The 14857-nt window shown below is 34.5% G+C and overlaps 1 protein-coding gene across 1 annotated transcript in view; it reads left to right on the top strand.

Moving 5' to 3' along the window:
- The window catches only part of Sh3bgrl (SH3 domain binding glutamate rich protein like), a 71906-nt gene that overhangs the window by 48881 nt on the left and 8168 nt on the right, over positions 1 to 14857 (top strand). Inside the window, exons 2-3 of the mRNA XM_077106333.1 lie at positions 7599 to 7784; positions 13928 to 14008. Of these exons, the coding sequence (XP_076962448.1) occupies positions 7599 to 7784; positions 13928 to 14008 (267 nt within the window). The remainder of the gene's footprint in view (positions 1 to 7598; positions 7785 to 13927; positions 14009 to 14857) is intronic.

Here is a 14857-nt window from a genome sequence, read left to right on the forward strand (position 1 = left end):
AATATGGTATCCTGAAAGGGAACAAAAAAGGGAATTGTTGGAAAAACTTGTGAAATTTGAATAGGCTGGGGTTTAGTTAATAGTATTATACCAATGTTGATTTCATTGTTTTGACAGTTGTACCACTGGGAGGTAATATGTCAGTAGGGAAAACTGGGTAAGGGATATTTGGAAACTCTGAATTGTATTTGCAAATTTTCTGTAGATCAAAACTTATTCCAGTGTTAACATTTATTCAAGTTAAAAGCTAAATAAGAAGTTTAGTGGCACTAAATTTAAAACAAAATTGGGTACTTGGTAAGTATTCATTATTTACTTTGTGTCAAGCTCTGTGGAAAGGCAGAAGCCTAAAAAGCATGGCCCCTATATCCAGGTGGCTTATGGACAAACTGAAGAGATGCAACTTTGGCATGTGCAATAATTGGCAAACATTGTTACCTGTAGTCTTTTCTTATCCTCATTTTTATTTTCCATGGTTTTAATTACCTGTGGTCAGCTGTGGTCCAAAATGTTAATAGAAAAATCATAGAAATGATTCGTAAGTTTTAAATTGCCATTCTGTAGTGTGATGAAATCTCATGACATTCTGCTTATACTACCCAGGATGTAAATTATTCCTTTGTTCTGCACATACATGTTGTAAGTACTACCTGCCCATGACAGTCAAAAGAGAGAGCATATTCACATGTCTTTTATTTCAGGATATTGCTGTAATTGTTCAACAGTATTATTACTGTTGTTAATCTCCAACTTTACCTGATTTGTAGGCTAAACAGTATTATAATTTCATATGTATAAGAAAAAAACTGTGTGTGTGTGTGTCTGTGTGTCTGTATGGTTTGATACTATCTGCAATTTAAGGCACCCACTGAGGACCTTGGAACATATCTTCTGTGGTTAAATGGTTGCTGTTTTGTTATTTGATTAAAATCCAAACACAGGACGTCAGAGGGAGAAGATAGAATGGTCACTGAGGATATCATAGAAGGAACAGACCTGGATGAATAGGTTAGAATGGCACTAGTGGAGAGAGGTACAGCATTAGTCATCCTTTCCCCTTAAACAAACATCTTTATTCTGTGCAAAGCTTAGTCAGTACTAACATAAATTTTGGAAATTTCCTCTTGGGATTTTCTGGGGAGGCTCTTTCTATCCCTTTATTATATGTTCTTATTTTAAAATGTATGTAGGAACAATTTTAGGCAAAATCTTAATAGTAGACAAAAAACTTCACTGTCTTCCTTACCTGTTTCTCTCTAAGCAGCCCTCCTTCCACTCCAATATCCATACTCCGCCCTTTGTGTGAACTCCAAAGCACTGAATCAGTAATGGTTAGAAGTTCTGGCTTCAGGCATTTTAGGTATTTTAGGGCAGAATGGTACTCTAAATGTTCCTTATTTCACTGTGAGAGTGTGTGTGTGTGTGTGTGTGTGTGTGTGTGTGTGTGTGTGTATGAATGAATGAATATATGTGTGTGTGTGTGTGTGTGTGTGTATATATATATATATAAATCTACTTTGGAAGGAATGAGAGGTGGAGTAAAGTGCATTCTGATTCTGGAAAAAAGCATGTACAGATGTGAGTTCCAAATAAGAAACAGCTGGTTGACTAAATTATTTCATAACTGATCTGTCATAGTTAAGAAAAGCTTTTTAAGCCCAGAAACTGCACATAACCATACTTTCTTTAATATGACCACTCTAAGACCCAGCTCTCCTTTATTTTTTCTTTCTACACTAGAACATATTTTTGAAATTACTTAGCCATTAACATCTATTTAGAAGTGGTATTGCAGATATGACTTTGGTAGAAGTGCAGTTAAAAAATAGGTAACAAAAATGGGGAATAATTTTTCTTTTTGTGGAAATAAAATAGTGAACCTTAGTTGTTCTCATGCTGCCACACCTTGGAACATCCATCAGGAAATTTCCAGAGATTTATAAGTGAAGGTGGGAGATGAGTAGGAAAATTCTGAATAGTCATCTTACTCAGACATGCTTGTTATTGGTAAGGAGATATGAGTTACATGTTTGTGTGGCTTATTGTGTCTAAAACACTTTAGAAAATGCTTCTGAACAGACAAACTGAAAATAAGTGTCTTTACTGTGGTTATGTATATAGATTAAAAATAGGAAGTCAGTGACTTAAGGATTCAGGGTAGTTTTTATTTAAAAATACGCTTGGATCTCTCTGACTACTAGAGGACTTCACAAGTGGCAACACTTTACTGGTCTAGTGCCGGACATACTAAATAGGTTTTTAGATTTAATTTTCCTTTTAGGTGCTCTTTGTAAGTGGCTTATCAAAAGACTAAAAAGACAGCTTTATGTGCTGTTTGTTCATTCTTTCACCCTGCTGTTAAATCCTTAGGCACAAGCTAGACAAAAATAGGCCTATTATTTTTCTAAAAAGTAAAGTGGGCCCTTTCAGGGTAGCATTTGAAATAAACAGAAACAACAACAGGAAGTTTGTATATCTGCATATCTCCTGGAGGAAGTTGAGTCACAAATTATAACCTGTTCAAAGAAAAAAAATATAGACCCATATAATCATTTATTAATTTATAGATTTCAATTATATGTCATGAGTTTAGTAGCAGAGATTATGAACATCAATTTAGAAACTTTCCAACTTTATTTTGGAAAACTACACATTATTGTTCTAGTACCTTATGCTGTCACCTTTATGAGCTCAGTATTCACATTTGAGCAGTTTTAGTAAGCTATGTTTGTAGCAGGGGGTGCTAGGCATTGAACCCAGGACATGGAACATGCTAAGCATGTTCTCTACCACCTAGCTATACCCCTAGCCCTTTCTTTAAAATTTAGTTTTGACACAAAGTTTCTCTGTTTCCCAGGGTGACTTTTAAATTTGCTTCCTTTTGCCTTATCCTTCTGGGTAGCTGGGTATTAATCTTTACTGAACATATTTACCTTTCACTTATAGTATAAATTACTTGCAACATGGGTGGAGGATTTAGCATTTTTGCCATCATTTCTAAGCTTAGTCTAAGTAGCATTGCTAACAACAGTAAATGCTTGCTCTTAGTTCTCTCATTGGCTTTGTTCTTCATTGGGCCCCTCTTATTTAATCATCTATTATTGTTACCTTAGCTACAATTTTAAATACCATGTTGTAATTGAACTTTTAAATATGTCTTATTCTAATCTTACCCACCACATTGTAATATTGGGGAGATATAACTGATATTTTTCTTTAGACATTACAGGGTACCTAGTAAAAATTTTTGGGTACCACCAAAAAAGCACCCAAGAAATATTGTTAATTACTAAGTATAATTTCTGACTATTATTTAGAGAATAGTCATAACCTCTGTCATTGTTCATTAAAGTGTCAGTAGAGAAATATGACAGGTAGATTATAAAACAAGGCAAAATCCTCACTTTGATTTGTTTTGTGGTAGGTTGGCACTTTTTTTCATGCAAATTATCTCTTCTTTTTTCCTTTGAAGTATTATAGTAACTTTTTTTTCTTCCTTTAGTACTTAGAACATTAATACCAGTACCCTTCTGAAGCAGAAACCTTGTCAGTCTCTTGTCTTTAAAAGAAACTTGACCCTTGGCATGAAAGACACAGATCTTATTGAAGCTTATTGGATAGTAGTTGTTTCATTCAAGCAACAATTTTTCAATATCCCAGCTCTTTATCTTTGGAGGAAAGAAAAATGTTTTTTTTCCCATCTCATTCCACCATCTTTTCTACCCCCATGCCCCCTCCCTTTCCCTTCCTCCCTTTTGCCTTATCTAAAGTTCTAGAGGGGAGAATACTTTGAATTTCAAATCTGACATGTGCACAGAAATGACTTGATATACTTTGGGTGGAGGTAAGGGGTGTGGTTTACTCTTTGAAAAAGATTGCCTTAGATTCCTGGACAGTGCCATTGCACACTTTAAAATACATTTGTATGCTAAAAAGGTTATCAAAAGCCTTTTACTCTAATATCATTTTTTACTCATTCTTTTTAGATACACATGACAGTAAAGTTTGACATATTTATACAAACATAGAGTATATCTTATTCTAATTGGGATCCCAGTCTTGTGGTTGTACATGATATAGAGATTCATTGTGGTGTATTTATATATGTACATAGGAAAGTTGTATCAGATTTATTCCCCTGTCTTTTTTTTATTTATACCAAGTAAAATAAGCCACAGTTATTTTTGTAGGAAATTTAAATTATTCCTTAGCTAACCCTTATGGCATCCTTTTTTTTTTCTTCTTGGCAACATTTAGTTTTTATTCATATCTGTTCATTGTATATTTTATTTAAAGTTCCATTATGGAAATTAGACAACTACTTAGGCATCAATAGATGCCTCCTGTCTGGGAGTTTTGTGGAGAACATATATCTATAGACGTAGCAAAGAGGCAGCAACTCTTTTGGGGGATTGTGGGAGCGGTACCAGGAATTGAACTCAGGGGCACTTGACCACTGAGCCACATTCCCAGCCCTATTTTGTATTTTATTTAGAGACAGGGTCTCACTGAGATGCTTAGCACCTCACTTCTGCTGAGTCTGGCTTTGAGTTTGTGATCCTCCTGCCTTAGCCTCCCGAGTTGCTGGGATTACAGGAGTGTGCTGCTGTGCAGTAAGTCTTTATAGATACAATAACGCTTCTTGGAAAAAATAAATTTGTGAAATTTTGTACTTACATATATGATCAAGTTAAGAAATAGTTGTTTGTTTGTTTTTTAACACTCCATGAAGAGTCAAAGCTGAACAAATGTTCATATTTGCCATGGCAGATATATTAACAAATTATGATTATGGCATATTCTGTTCAGCCTAGAGAGATCTAGAGTACTTTGGTAGGCATGTGTTATTGTTGTCAGACAATCTCAGAGCGTGGGAGAAATACCTGTGGTACAGAGCTTATGGATGGAAGGTAAAGATATCAGAGAAGGTATATAATCATGCTTATGATACCAGGTTAGGCCACCATCTTAACACCATATTCTCAACATAGCAAGCATTAAATAATGTTTGAAAGGCCTCAAAGGGTAATTTATTATCTTAAAGGCCTTTTGCCCTTTCTTCACATAAACATGACAGATAGTATTCTCCCAAGTTCATATAGAATTCTTAGCACATTAGCTATCCTTAACTCTTAATCCCCCTAAAAATCTGTTGGAATGTTGGGTTCCTGAATGTATCATATAAATGGGACATCTTTATATCTACTCAAATTTGTAAATATGCTGATAATTGAAAATTACTTGACATATTACATATAGACTGAATTCTCCTGCTCTTAAGGTTGAAAATCACCAATTTAATTGAACCTTTCATCAAGTATAGTAGTTCAGTGGATACTGATTCTTTACAGTGACTTTCTTCAAAATACAAAAGAAAATATATGTTATATTTAGGAATGAAAGTTTACTTTCATTTATATATGCCAGTGAGGAAATAACATTCCCATTAAGAATATTACCTAGTAGTAAATTATGATGAATTATTGCTTATCTTTTTTCCTTTTATTTTTTAAGGTATACATGGCAGTGGAATGTATTTAGACATTAAATATTCATGGAGTATAACTTATTCTTTAGGATCTCATTCTTGTGGTTGAATATGACATGGAGTTACACTGGCACTTTATTCATATATGAACATAGGAATGTTATATGTGATTCATTCTTCTGTCTTTCCTATTCCCATACTTTCTCCCTTTCCTTCATTCCCCTTTGTCTAATCTAATGAACTTCTATTGACCCTCATTATGTGTTGGGATCTGCATATCAGAGAGAACATTTGGCCTTTGATTTTTGGGGATTGGCTTATTTTTAAAGAAGGTTATTCAGTATTCTTATCTAAATAATCTTTAGAAATTCCAGTTTCTGTTGGAAGAATTTGAGAATTTTTTAAACCTGGTATTATGAGATGAGAAAGAGACTATTTATCCACAATCACATGCAACTTGTAAAAAAATACAACCTCTATGTGTATGTATACATGTGTGGGGGGAGTGGAGGTGTAAATCCTAGAGAGGGGACTTAACTGTAAATTTCATTCATTCTTTTTTTCTTCAGTATTCTTGATTGAACCCAGGGGTGCTCTGCTCCTAAGCTATACCCACAGCTTTTTTTTTTTTTTTTTAAAGAAAGACTCTTGCTAAATTGATGAGACTGGTCTTAAACTTGTAATTCTCCTGCCTCAGCCTCCTGAGTCATTAGAATTATAGGCCTGTGCTACCACACCTGGCACCTGTGAGCTTTTTAATTTTGCATTTTGATTCCAATTGACAGGACCAATTCTTTATATATAATTTAATTTTTTTTTGTACCAAGGATTGAATCCAGGGGTACTTAATCACTGAACCACAAACCCAGACCTTCTTATTTTTTATTTTGAGACAGGGTCTTCCTAAGGCCTTGCTGAGGCTGTCTTTGAACTAGTGATCCTCCTTCCTCAGCCTCCTGAGTTTCTGGGATTACAGATGTGCACACCATGCTGGGTTTAAATTGATTTTTGATGCTTCTATCTCATGTGTCTTTTGTGTGACTCCATGAAGAAACTTATTGATTGTTCTCTGTGAGTTGATAATTTAAGTAAGGATTTTTAATGTGGGCAAACTATCATATATAGGTGAATCCAGGTTCTCCATGAATGGACATCAGAAGAGAAACCTAACTAAAAAGAATTGATTTTACTATTTTCAAAGTTCTCTCCTAGGTATGATTCAGTTAAAGAAGTAACACAGATAAATATGAAAGTCATCTTAGCAGCCCATTGGGCTAATTAGTGGCATGGGTGTGCCCAAACTTAGTCTATAGGCAGGCTTAATTCTTATATATTCTTATTTTATTTCTGTTCTGCACAATAAAATGAGACTTAGATGACTCTGAGGTTTGTGTTATTTTAAAGGAAAGATTCATTTCTGTTGAGTATATGATGCTTGTTAAGATGGTAAGTAAACTGAGGTCATTTTTTTGTAGACTTTTGACAAGGGCTAAAACTAAAAAATGCTTGTAGAAAATGAGAAAATATAGCTTCCCACTACACACACTTTTGAATCAACTGTACTTCTTACAGTTATTGATATGTACCAGCTATATATGTTTTAGCATTATTATGGGAATTTTCAGTGGGAAAAAGAAAGTGAAACTGATGAAAGGACCTGCTAAAAGCTACTCAAGCCACTTGTGAGATATCATTAACAAAAACAGTAAATAAAGCCGGGTGCAGTGGCACATATCTATAATCCTAGCAACTCAGGAGGCTTAGGCAGGAGGATTGGTAGTTCAAAGCCAGCCTCAGCAATTTAGGAAGACCCTGAGCAGCTCAGCAAGGCACTGTTTCTAGATTAAAAAATATACAAAAGCAGGCTGGGAATATGGCTTAGTGGTTAAGTACCCCTGGGTTCAATCCCCAGTGCCCAAGGAAAAAATACAAAAAAACCCAAAACTACTAAATAAAAAGGTAAAACCATATTTTCTGTGAAATCATAAATTTTGGTCCATGTTTGAATTCATTTCTGCTATTTCACAAACCAACTTTTGTCAAATTAGAAAAATAAAAACTACAAAAGCTATTTGCTCAGAAGTATGATTTCTTGTCCTTTGTGTCCTAGATTAAGAAGAAACAGCAAGATGTGCTTGGTTTCTTAGAAGCCAACAAAATAGGATTTGAAGAAAAAGATATTGCGGCCAATGAAGAGAATCGGAAGTGGATGAGAGAAAATGTACCTGAAAATAGTCGACCAGCCACAGGATACCCCCTGCCACCTCAGATTTTCAATGAAAGCCAGTACCGTGGGGTAATGAAACAATTTAAATTATTGTTTATTAAAATAGATCACCTAAAACCTATACTACTCCTTTCACCATCATCTCCAAATCTGCGTGTGTATAGTCATTTCTCTCGCATGCAGTCATTTGCCCACTATATTAATACTAAGCAACTGTATTATTATGACTTCTAGTAAGAAGCAAATGTTTGAATCATCCATAGAAAATAGAAACTTTAGACATACAATTGGCTTTATATTTCTGCAATCTTTTTTTGAGGGGGAGGGTTACTGGTATTGAACTCTGGGGTACTCGGCCACTGAGCCACCTCCCCACCCTTATTTTGTATTTTATTTAGAGACAGGGTCTCACTGAGTTGCTTAGCATCTTGCTTTTGCTGAGTCTGGCTTTGAACTCACACTCCTCCTGCCTCGGCCTCCCAAGCCACTGGAATTCAGGCATGTGCCACCACTCCCAGCTAGCTTTATATTTCTTCATCTTAGTTCCAGCCAGAACAATTATATTGTTTCTGGTGTGTCTATGGCAATGTCTTTGAAAAGAAGTTAGCTGCTTTATTTATTTAGATTAAAATTAGTTGGAAAGAGAAATATCTTTTTCTGCTTAAAGCTGGTAATGCTTGCCATTTTTTTATCATTAATGGATTTGCTTAAAATTTTAAACGAGTTCATTGAAACCATACAAGGAATGAGAAAAGCAAAATATTGAGTTTTTGCTCTTTTTCAGACTTTGAAGTATATCATCTCATTTATTTTTCACATTAAACACAGAGTAGTTGTGTTCATCTTTATTTTCTTGTTACCTATGAATTTAACTATTTTCCATAGCCTATGGCCATTCTAGGCACTGTGGCAAGTACAAGTATAAATAAAATAGTTTCTTTTTTTGAGGAGCTTTTGGGGAGTAGAATGTGGAAAAAAAATGTAAAAACCAAAAAATTATAATGGTTATGAAGCCACATACAAGTAATGGCATGGTACAAAAACATATAAAAGGGTTATAGGAACTTGCAGTAAAGAAATGTTTATGTTGCTAGGTACTCAGGCTTAGCATGTCTGAGGAACAATTGTTTTTAGAGACACCAGTCCAAATCTTCTACTTAGATATGACTGAGAATGACACTTTTGGTAGAGAGACTTTTGTGTGCCACTTCAGAGCATATAGATGAGGAATATGACAAAAATGGAAAAATTCATTTTTGCAGAGTATTTTCTTTGTTAGTGAATTTGTCAGTTCTAAAAGTAGCATGGGAATTTCATTTGCTGCTATAACAGAGAGCTTAGCTGCAAAGATATACTGTACAGATAGTGATAGCACTTATAATATTCTGTTGTATAATGAAATTTATATATATGTTCAATATGAATATGCATTTTGAATATATTTTTTTTGAAATTTCTGCAAATCATTGAAATTCAGGAACTAGAAGAGGCTTCAGAGTTCATCCAGTCCAATCCAAGCCAACTAGTAGTCTTGACCTCTCCATTTTTTAATTTTTAATATTTTTTTAAAAAATTTACACATGAATTTGTACATATTTATGGGGTACCTATGAGATTTTTGATACATAGTATGTATTATGTCACAATAAACTAGGGCATACATCTCTTTCTCCTCAATCAACTATCATTTATTTCTGTTGAAAACATTGAAAGTCACTTATTTTTTTTAAAGAGAGAGAGAGAGAGAGAGAGAGAATTTTTTAATATTTATTTTTTAGTTTTTGGTGGACACAACATCTTTATTTTATTTGTATGTGGTGCTGAGGATCGAACCCAGCGTCCTGCACATGCTAGGCGAGCGTGTTACCGCTTGAGCCATATCCCCAGCCCAAATGTCACTTATTTTTGATCATGCAGTTTGTGTGTGTGTATGTGTGTGTGTGTGTATATTTTTATGCTTTATATTTTTATATATTTATGCTTACCATAGTCCCTAAAATGTGAATGCATTGCTTGTGTCACTTTAAATTAATATTTAAATTACAGTTAATAGAGTTGGCTTTTGGTTTAAATTTTTCTATGAATTTTAACACATCCATGGATTTGTATAAACTGTGTTCTAATCAGGATATAGAATCATTATCCAAACTCTCTAATGTCATCCCTTTAAAAATGTTACCCACTTTGCTCACTCCTAACCCCTGGCAAACACTGATCTATTCCCATCACTATAATTTTATCCTTTTGACAAGGTCATAAATTGCCCAGGACTCACGCCTGGGCCATTAATTCAGAAATCAGACCCTTGTTCACAATTAGGGCTGAAGAAAAGACAAATAGACACACATAGAAAGTAAAAGGGAAGACCCAGAGCTAGCTCAGCACGTTTATTATATAGGTTTCATCAAATGGTAATTTGTGGGAAATTTTCAGCAAAGCAGGCAATCTGAAAGATGCAGGATTGACAAGATATTAGGGTCATCTTGTTTTGCTCAGAATTCTCTATTCCTGGGAGTTGGTGTCTGAACTCAAGGCCTCAGCTGACAACTGCTTTGCACATAGCCTCCCAGTGCCAGCATCACCATAGCAACTGAGCCATCTTGACCTGCGCTTTTGCACAAGCAGCTCCCAGCACAATGCAGTCATGAGAGAATCAGAGGCCATGAATCAAATCACCACTCTCTCCACAATAAATGGATTCATAAAATGTGTAAATTTTTGAGACTGGCTTCTTGCAGTCAATTTAGTACATCTGAGATCCATCCAAGTTGTTACATTTATTAATAGTTTTTTTTCCTTTATATTGCTGACTAGCACATCATTTTACACATTTACCATAGTTAATTTTACCACTACTTTCAGATTTTGGCAATTGTGACTACAGCTGCATTAAACATTTGCATTCTTTTTTGGGGAGGATATCAGGGATTGAATCCAGGAGTCCTTAACCACTGAGCATCATTTCCAGACCTTTTTAGTTTTTATTTTGAGACAGGGTCTTGCTAAGTTGCTTAGAACCTCAGTATATTGCTGAGGCTGATTTTGAACTTGTGATCCTTCTGTCTCAGCCTCCCAAGTCACTGGCATTATAAACATGTACCATCATGCTTGACATTTTTGTATGAATACTGATTTTCATTTGTCAAGGGTAAATTCCAAGGAAACTGCCTCATATGGTCATTGCATTTTTACATTTTAAAACTGTCAAAATGATTTCAGATTGTCTGAGCCATTTTGCATTCTCACGTATTATCATTCCTGATACTCGGTAATACTCTCAGTATTTGGTTTTGTCAGAGTTTTTGTTGTTTTGTTGTTTGCAGTACTGAGGATCAAACCAAAGGCCTTACACATGTTAGGCAAATGCTGTGCCACTGAGCTACATTCCCATCACTATTATCATTTTTTTTTTTAAATCAAATTAAAAGATATGTCTTGGTGTCTCTTGGAATTTTTTTTTTTTTTGCAATTAAATCACTTTAATTGATTTATTTTTATTTTTGCCACCAAAGGCATATATCTGTAATAGAGATAATCATAGGCATTTAAAGACTTAAAACAGGGGCTGGAGTTGTATCTCAGTGGTAGAGCACTTGCCTAGCATATGTGAGGCCCTGGGTTCGATGCTCAGCACCACATAAAAATAAAAAATAAATGTATTGTGTCCATCTACAACTAAAAAATAAATATTTTTAAAAAATAAAGGCTTAAAACATTTTAATATTTGATTCGCATATAACAAATAGTGGTAGCATTTCATTAGTTGCTTAGGAGTTGGAGAGAAGTAATCTTGAGCTGCCTCAATTGTTCAAGAACATAAAAAAACAGTAGCTAAAATATACTATTATTAATATTAGGTTACAATTCTTTAAAGAATTGATAGAACATTGCTATTTCTATGTGAAAATAGTTTGACCTGAAAGTCAAAACCATTGTAATTACATTTTAAAAAGTTAGCCAGGCATGGTGGTGCACACCTGTAATCCTAGCAACTTAGGAGGCTCAGGCAGAAGGATCATGAGTTCAAAGCAGTCTCAGCAATGGCAAGGAGATAAGTAACTCGGTGAGACCCTGACTCTAAATAAAATACAAAATAGGGATGCAGCTCAGTGAACCCCTGAGTTCAATCCCTGGTACCAAAAAAAAAGTAAAAATAAAACCCATAATAATTGCTACAAACAGGTAGGATTTATTTTCATATTTCAAGGAAATACATGTCAAAATAATTATGTTGAGCAGCCAAGATGAATAATATGAATATCTCTTATGAAGAATCATAAAGGTAAGTTTTGGGATCCTTTTTTTCTACCAGTGCTCAATATCAAACCCAGGGCCGTATGCATGCCAGTCAGATACTCCATCACTAAGCCACATCCCAACCTTGAAATTCACTTTTTTATTTATTGGTTCTTTTTAGTTATACATGACAATAGAACTTATTTTGATATAATTATAAAAGCATGGAATATAACTTGTTCTAATTCAGTCCCCAGTACTTCCCCTTCCCCTCCCCTGATTCTCCTCCCCCTGTTCCCTTCCCTCTATTTTACTGATCATTATACTGTTTACTTATAGTTATTTTTAAAATTAGTATCTTTTAGATATACTTTATGGTAAGATTCACTGTGATACACACACACACACACACACACACACACACACACACACACACACATACATAGGAATGTTATGTCAGATTCATTCCCCTTTTCGCTCCATGGATCTTTCTTTTTATTCTTGTTGTTGCCATCCCCCTTATTTTGAATTAGTGTCCATTTTATCAGAGAAAATATTCAACATTTGTCTTTTTGGAACTTATTTTAATTAGAATGATAGTCTCTAGTTCCATCCATTCACCAGAAAATGTCATAAAATCATTCTTCTTTATGGCTGAGTACTACTCCATTGTGTATACATTTTCTTAATCCACTCATCTGTTAAAAGGCACCTCAGTTGGTTCCATAGCTTTACTATTGTGAATTGTATTGCTATAAACATTGATGTGGTTTAATTTGCATTTTGCTTAATGGTTTATGGTATTGAGCATCCATTCAAGGGCTTATTTCCATCTTTATAGCCTAAGTGTCTGTTCAGTTAATTCACTTACTTTGAAATGGGCTATTTATTTTATTACTGTTCAGTTTTGTGAGTTTTATTTATTCTGGATATAGTTTTTTTCCTATGTATGCATTTTGCAAATATTTTCCTACCTGTAAGTCATCTTTTTATTCTCTCAGCAGTGATTTTCATAAAACATTTTTAAAGAAATTCTGATTGTTCTGAAAGAAATTCTGAATATGAGGAAAATTACTCTCTGATGGTTTCTTGGAGTAAGGTCCAAACATTTAAGGGGTGTCATTGGCTTGAGAAGCTCTGAACTTCTCAGATCCTCCAAATGCCCAGAAAAAAATAAAAAAGGACTTGGAATGAACTTTACATTTGGTAATCTATTGGTGAGGCACTCTCTGGAGAAACCAGCAAATAATGAAATTTTTTAAGCTTTAATAAATCAGCCAAAATTCCAGGCTTCTTTCTATATGCTTAAATATCCAATTGTCCAGATGCAGACAATGACTGTTTCTGAGTATTTTTACTATTGATTATAAGTCATCTTCAAATTTAGGCAAGTCTGCTTATTAATTTTGGAGAAATTAGTTTGATATTTTACAGGGTGGCAGTGGGAAGCCTAACCAAACTCAGTTGTATGAGGCTTCTCTTGGATCCCAAAGGCAGAATCCTCTTAGTGTTTTTGTTGCTCTTGTGGTCATATTTCATGAACATCTCATTCCCCTCCCCAAAATATGGCACAGACTCACCATTCTTCTGGCATTTAAAGATAATATTTGGTCTATGAAAAAATCTTCATCTCAATGAATAATGGAAGAGAAGTTTGGAGTACTGGCACAACAGTCTCCCACCAGAAATATTCTCTTACTGGCAAATAGCTAACTACTTTAGGTAGTGGAGGAAGCTGCAAGCAGATATAAATTCTAAGTGATATAGAAAAAAAAAAACATTCTGTAGTTTGGGCCCCAAAGACTAGAGATTGAAAAACCTGTCTCTTTACTATTCCTTCCAGAATTCTAGCATTATGGAAGTTAGCCTGTCTGCCCCCCATGACACAATTGATCAAACAGTTAGGTTGTTATAAATATATCTCTTTCCTTTGTTAGTTTCACAGTGCTAATTATTATTGCCTTCTTTTCACCAAGGACTATGATGCCTTCTTTGAAGCTCGAGAAAATAATGCAGTCTATGCCTTTTTAGGCTTGACAGCACCACCTGGTTCAAAGGTATGATTTGATTTTCCCTGCTTTATAGATAATTTTATTGTTGCTAGATTTTTTTAATTAGTAATATTCTGTTATTTATTAAGCATGCAGATTGAGTCAAAGGCATTGCATCATTGCTAAAAGTCCATATTCTGCATTCAGTGAAGCCTTAGTAGGACAGATGTGTGTAATCATACACGTAAAGCTATAAAATGTTTGTGTAAAAAGTATATGGTAGGTGGAGTGACCTCCCTATCAAGATACCCAAGGCCAATTTCATAATTAACCATTCAAAAATAAGTGATTAGCAGTTGCTAAAATTCCTACTAATCCAACTGTCTACAAGAACAGCATGTCTTAGTTGTAATGGTAATGTCTCTCCTTAGTGGGCTCATTATATTTGTGTGAAAGTTAATGTATTTACTTGTTCAAGTTAAGTAAGACTTTTGAGTTACAAAACTGTTCACTAAATTGCTGGCTAAATTTGGGATATTTTTCCTGCCAAAACAAATTGACTTTTCCAGTGGCAATGTTCCCAGGAGAGACCAAATAAAGAAAACAAAAAGGAAATCGCCTATCTAATGAAATGTCTTGAAGCTATGAATTCTAAATATACCTTTGCCTTTGCAATAGGGCCTTCTGTACACAAATTAATTTAATCAAAATATAAAGCCCTTGTTTTATCAAACTGTCTTATGCTCTTAGCAATGGATTTCATGTTAAAAAGGTTTTTTAAACTCCAGCTCCTTCTCCAATTTTGATATCTTATGTTATTGTCTCTGTGTTCACTAGATATCATTTTATTAGCATTTTGTATTACTGTGAAATTGTTCCCTTGCGAAACTTTATTTTCCCATGAATAAAATGTCA

This window comes from Callospermophilus lateralis, chromosome X, assembly GCF_048772815.1.
Source record: "Callospermophilus lateralis isolate mCalLat2 chromosome X, mCalLat2.hap1, whole genome shotgun sequence".
NCBI classification, from domain to species: domain Eukaryota; kingdom Metazoa; phylum Chordata; class Mammalia; order Rodentia; family Sciuridae; genus Callospermophilus; species Callospermophilus lateralis.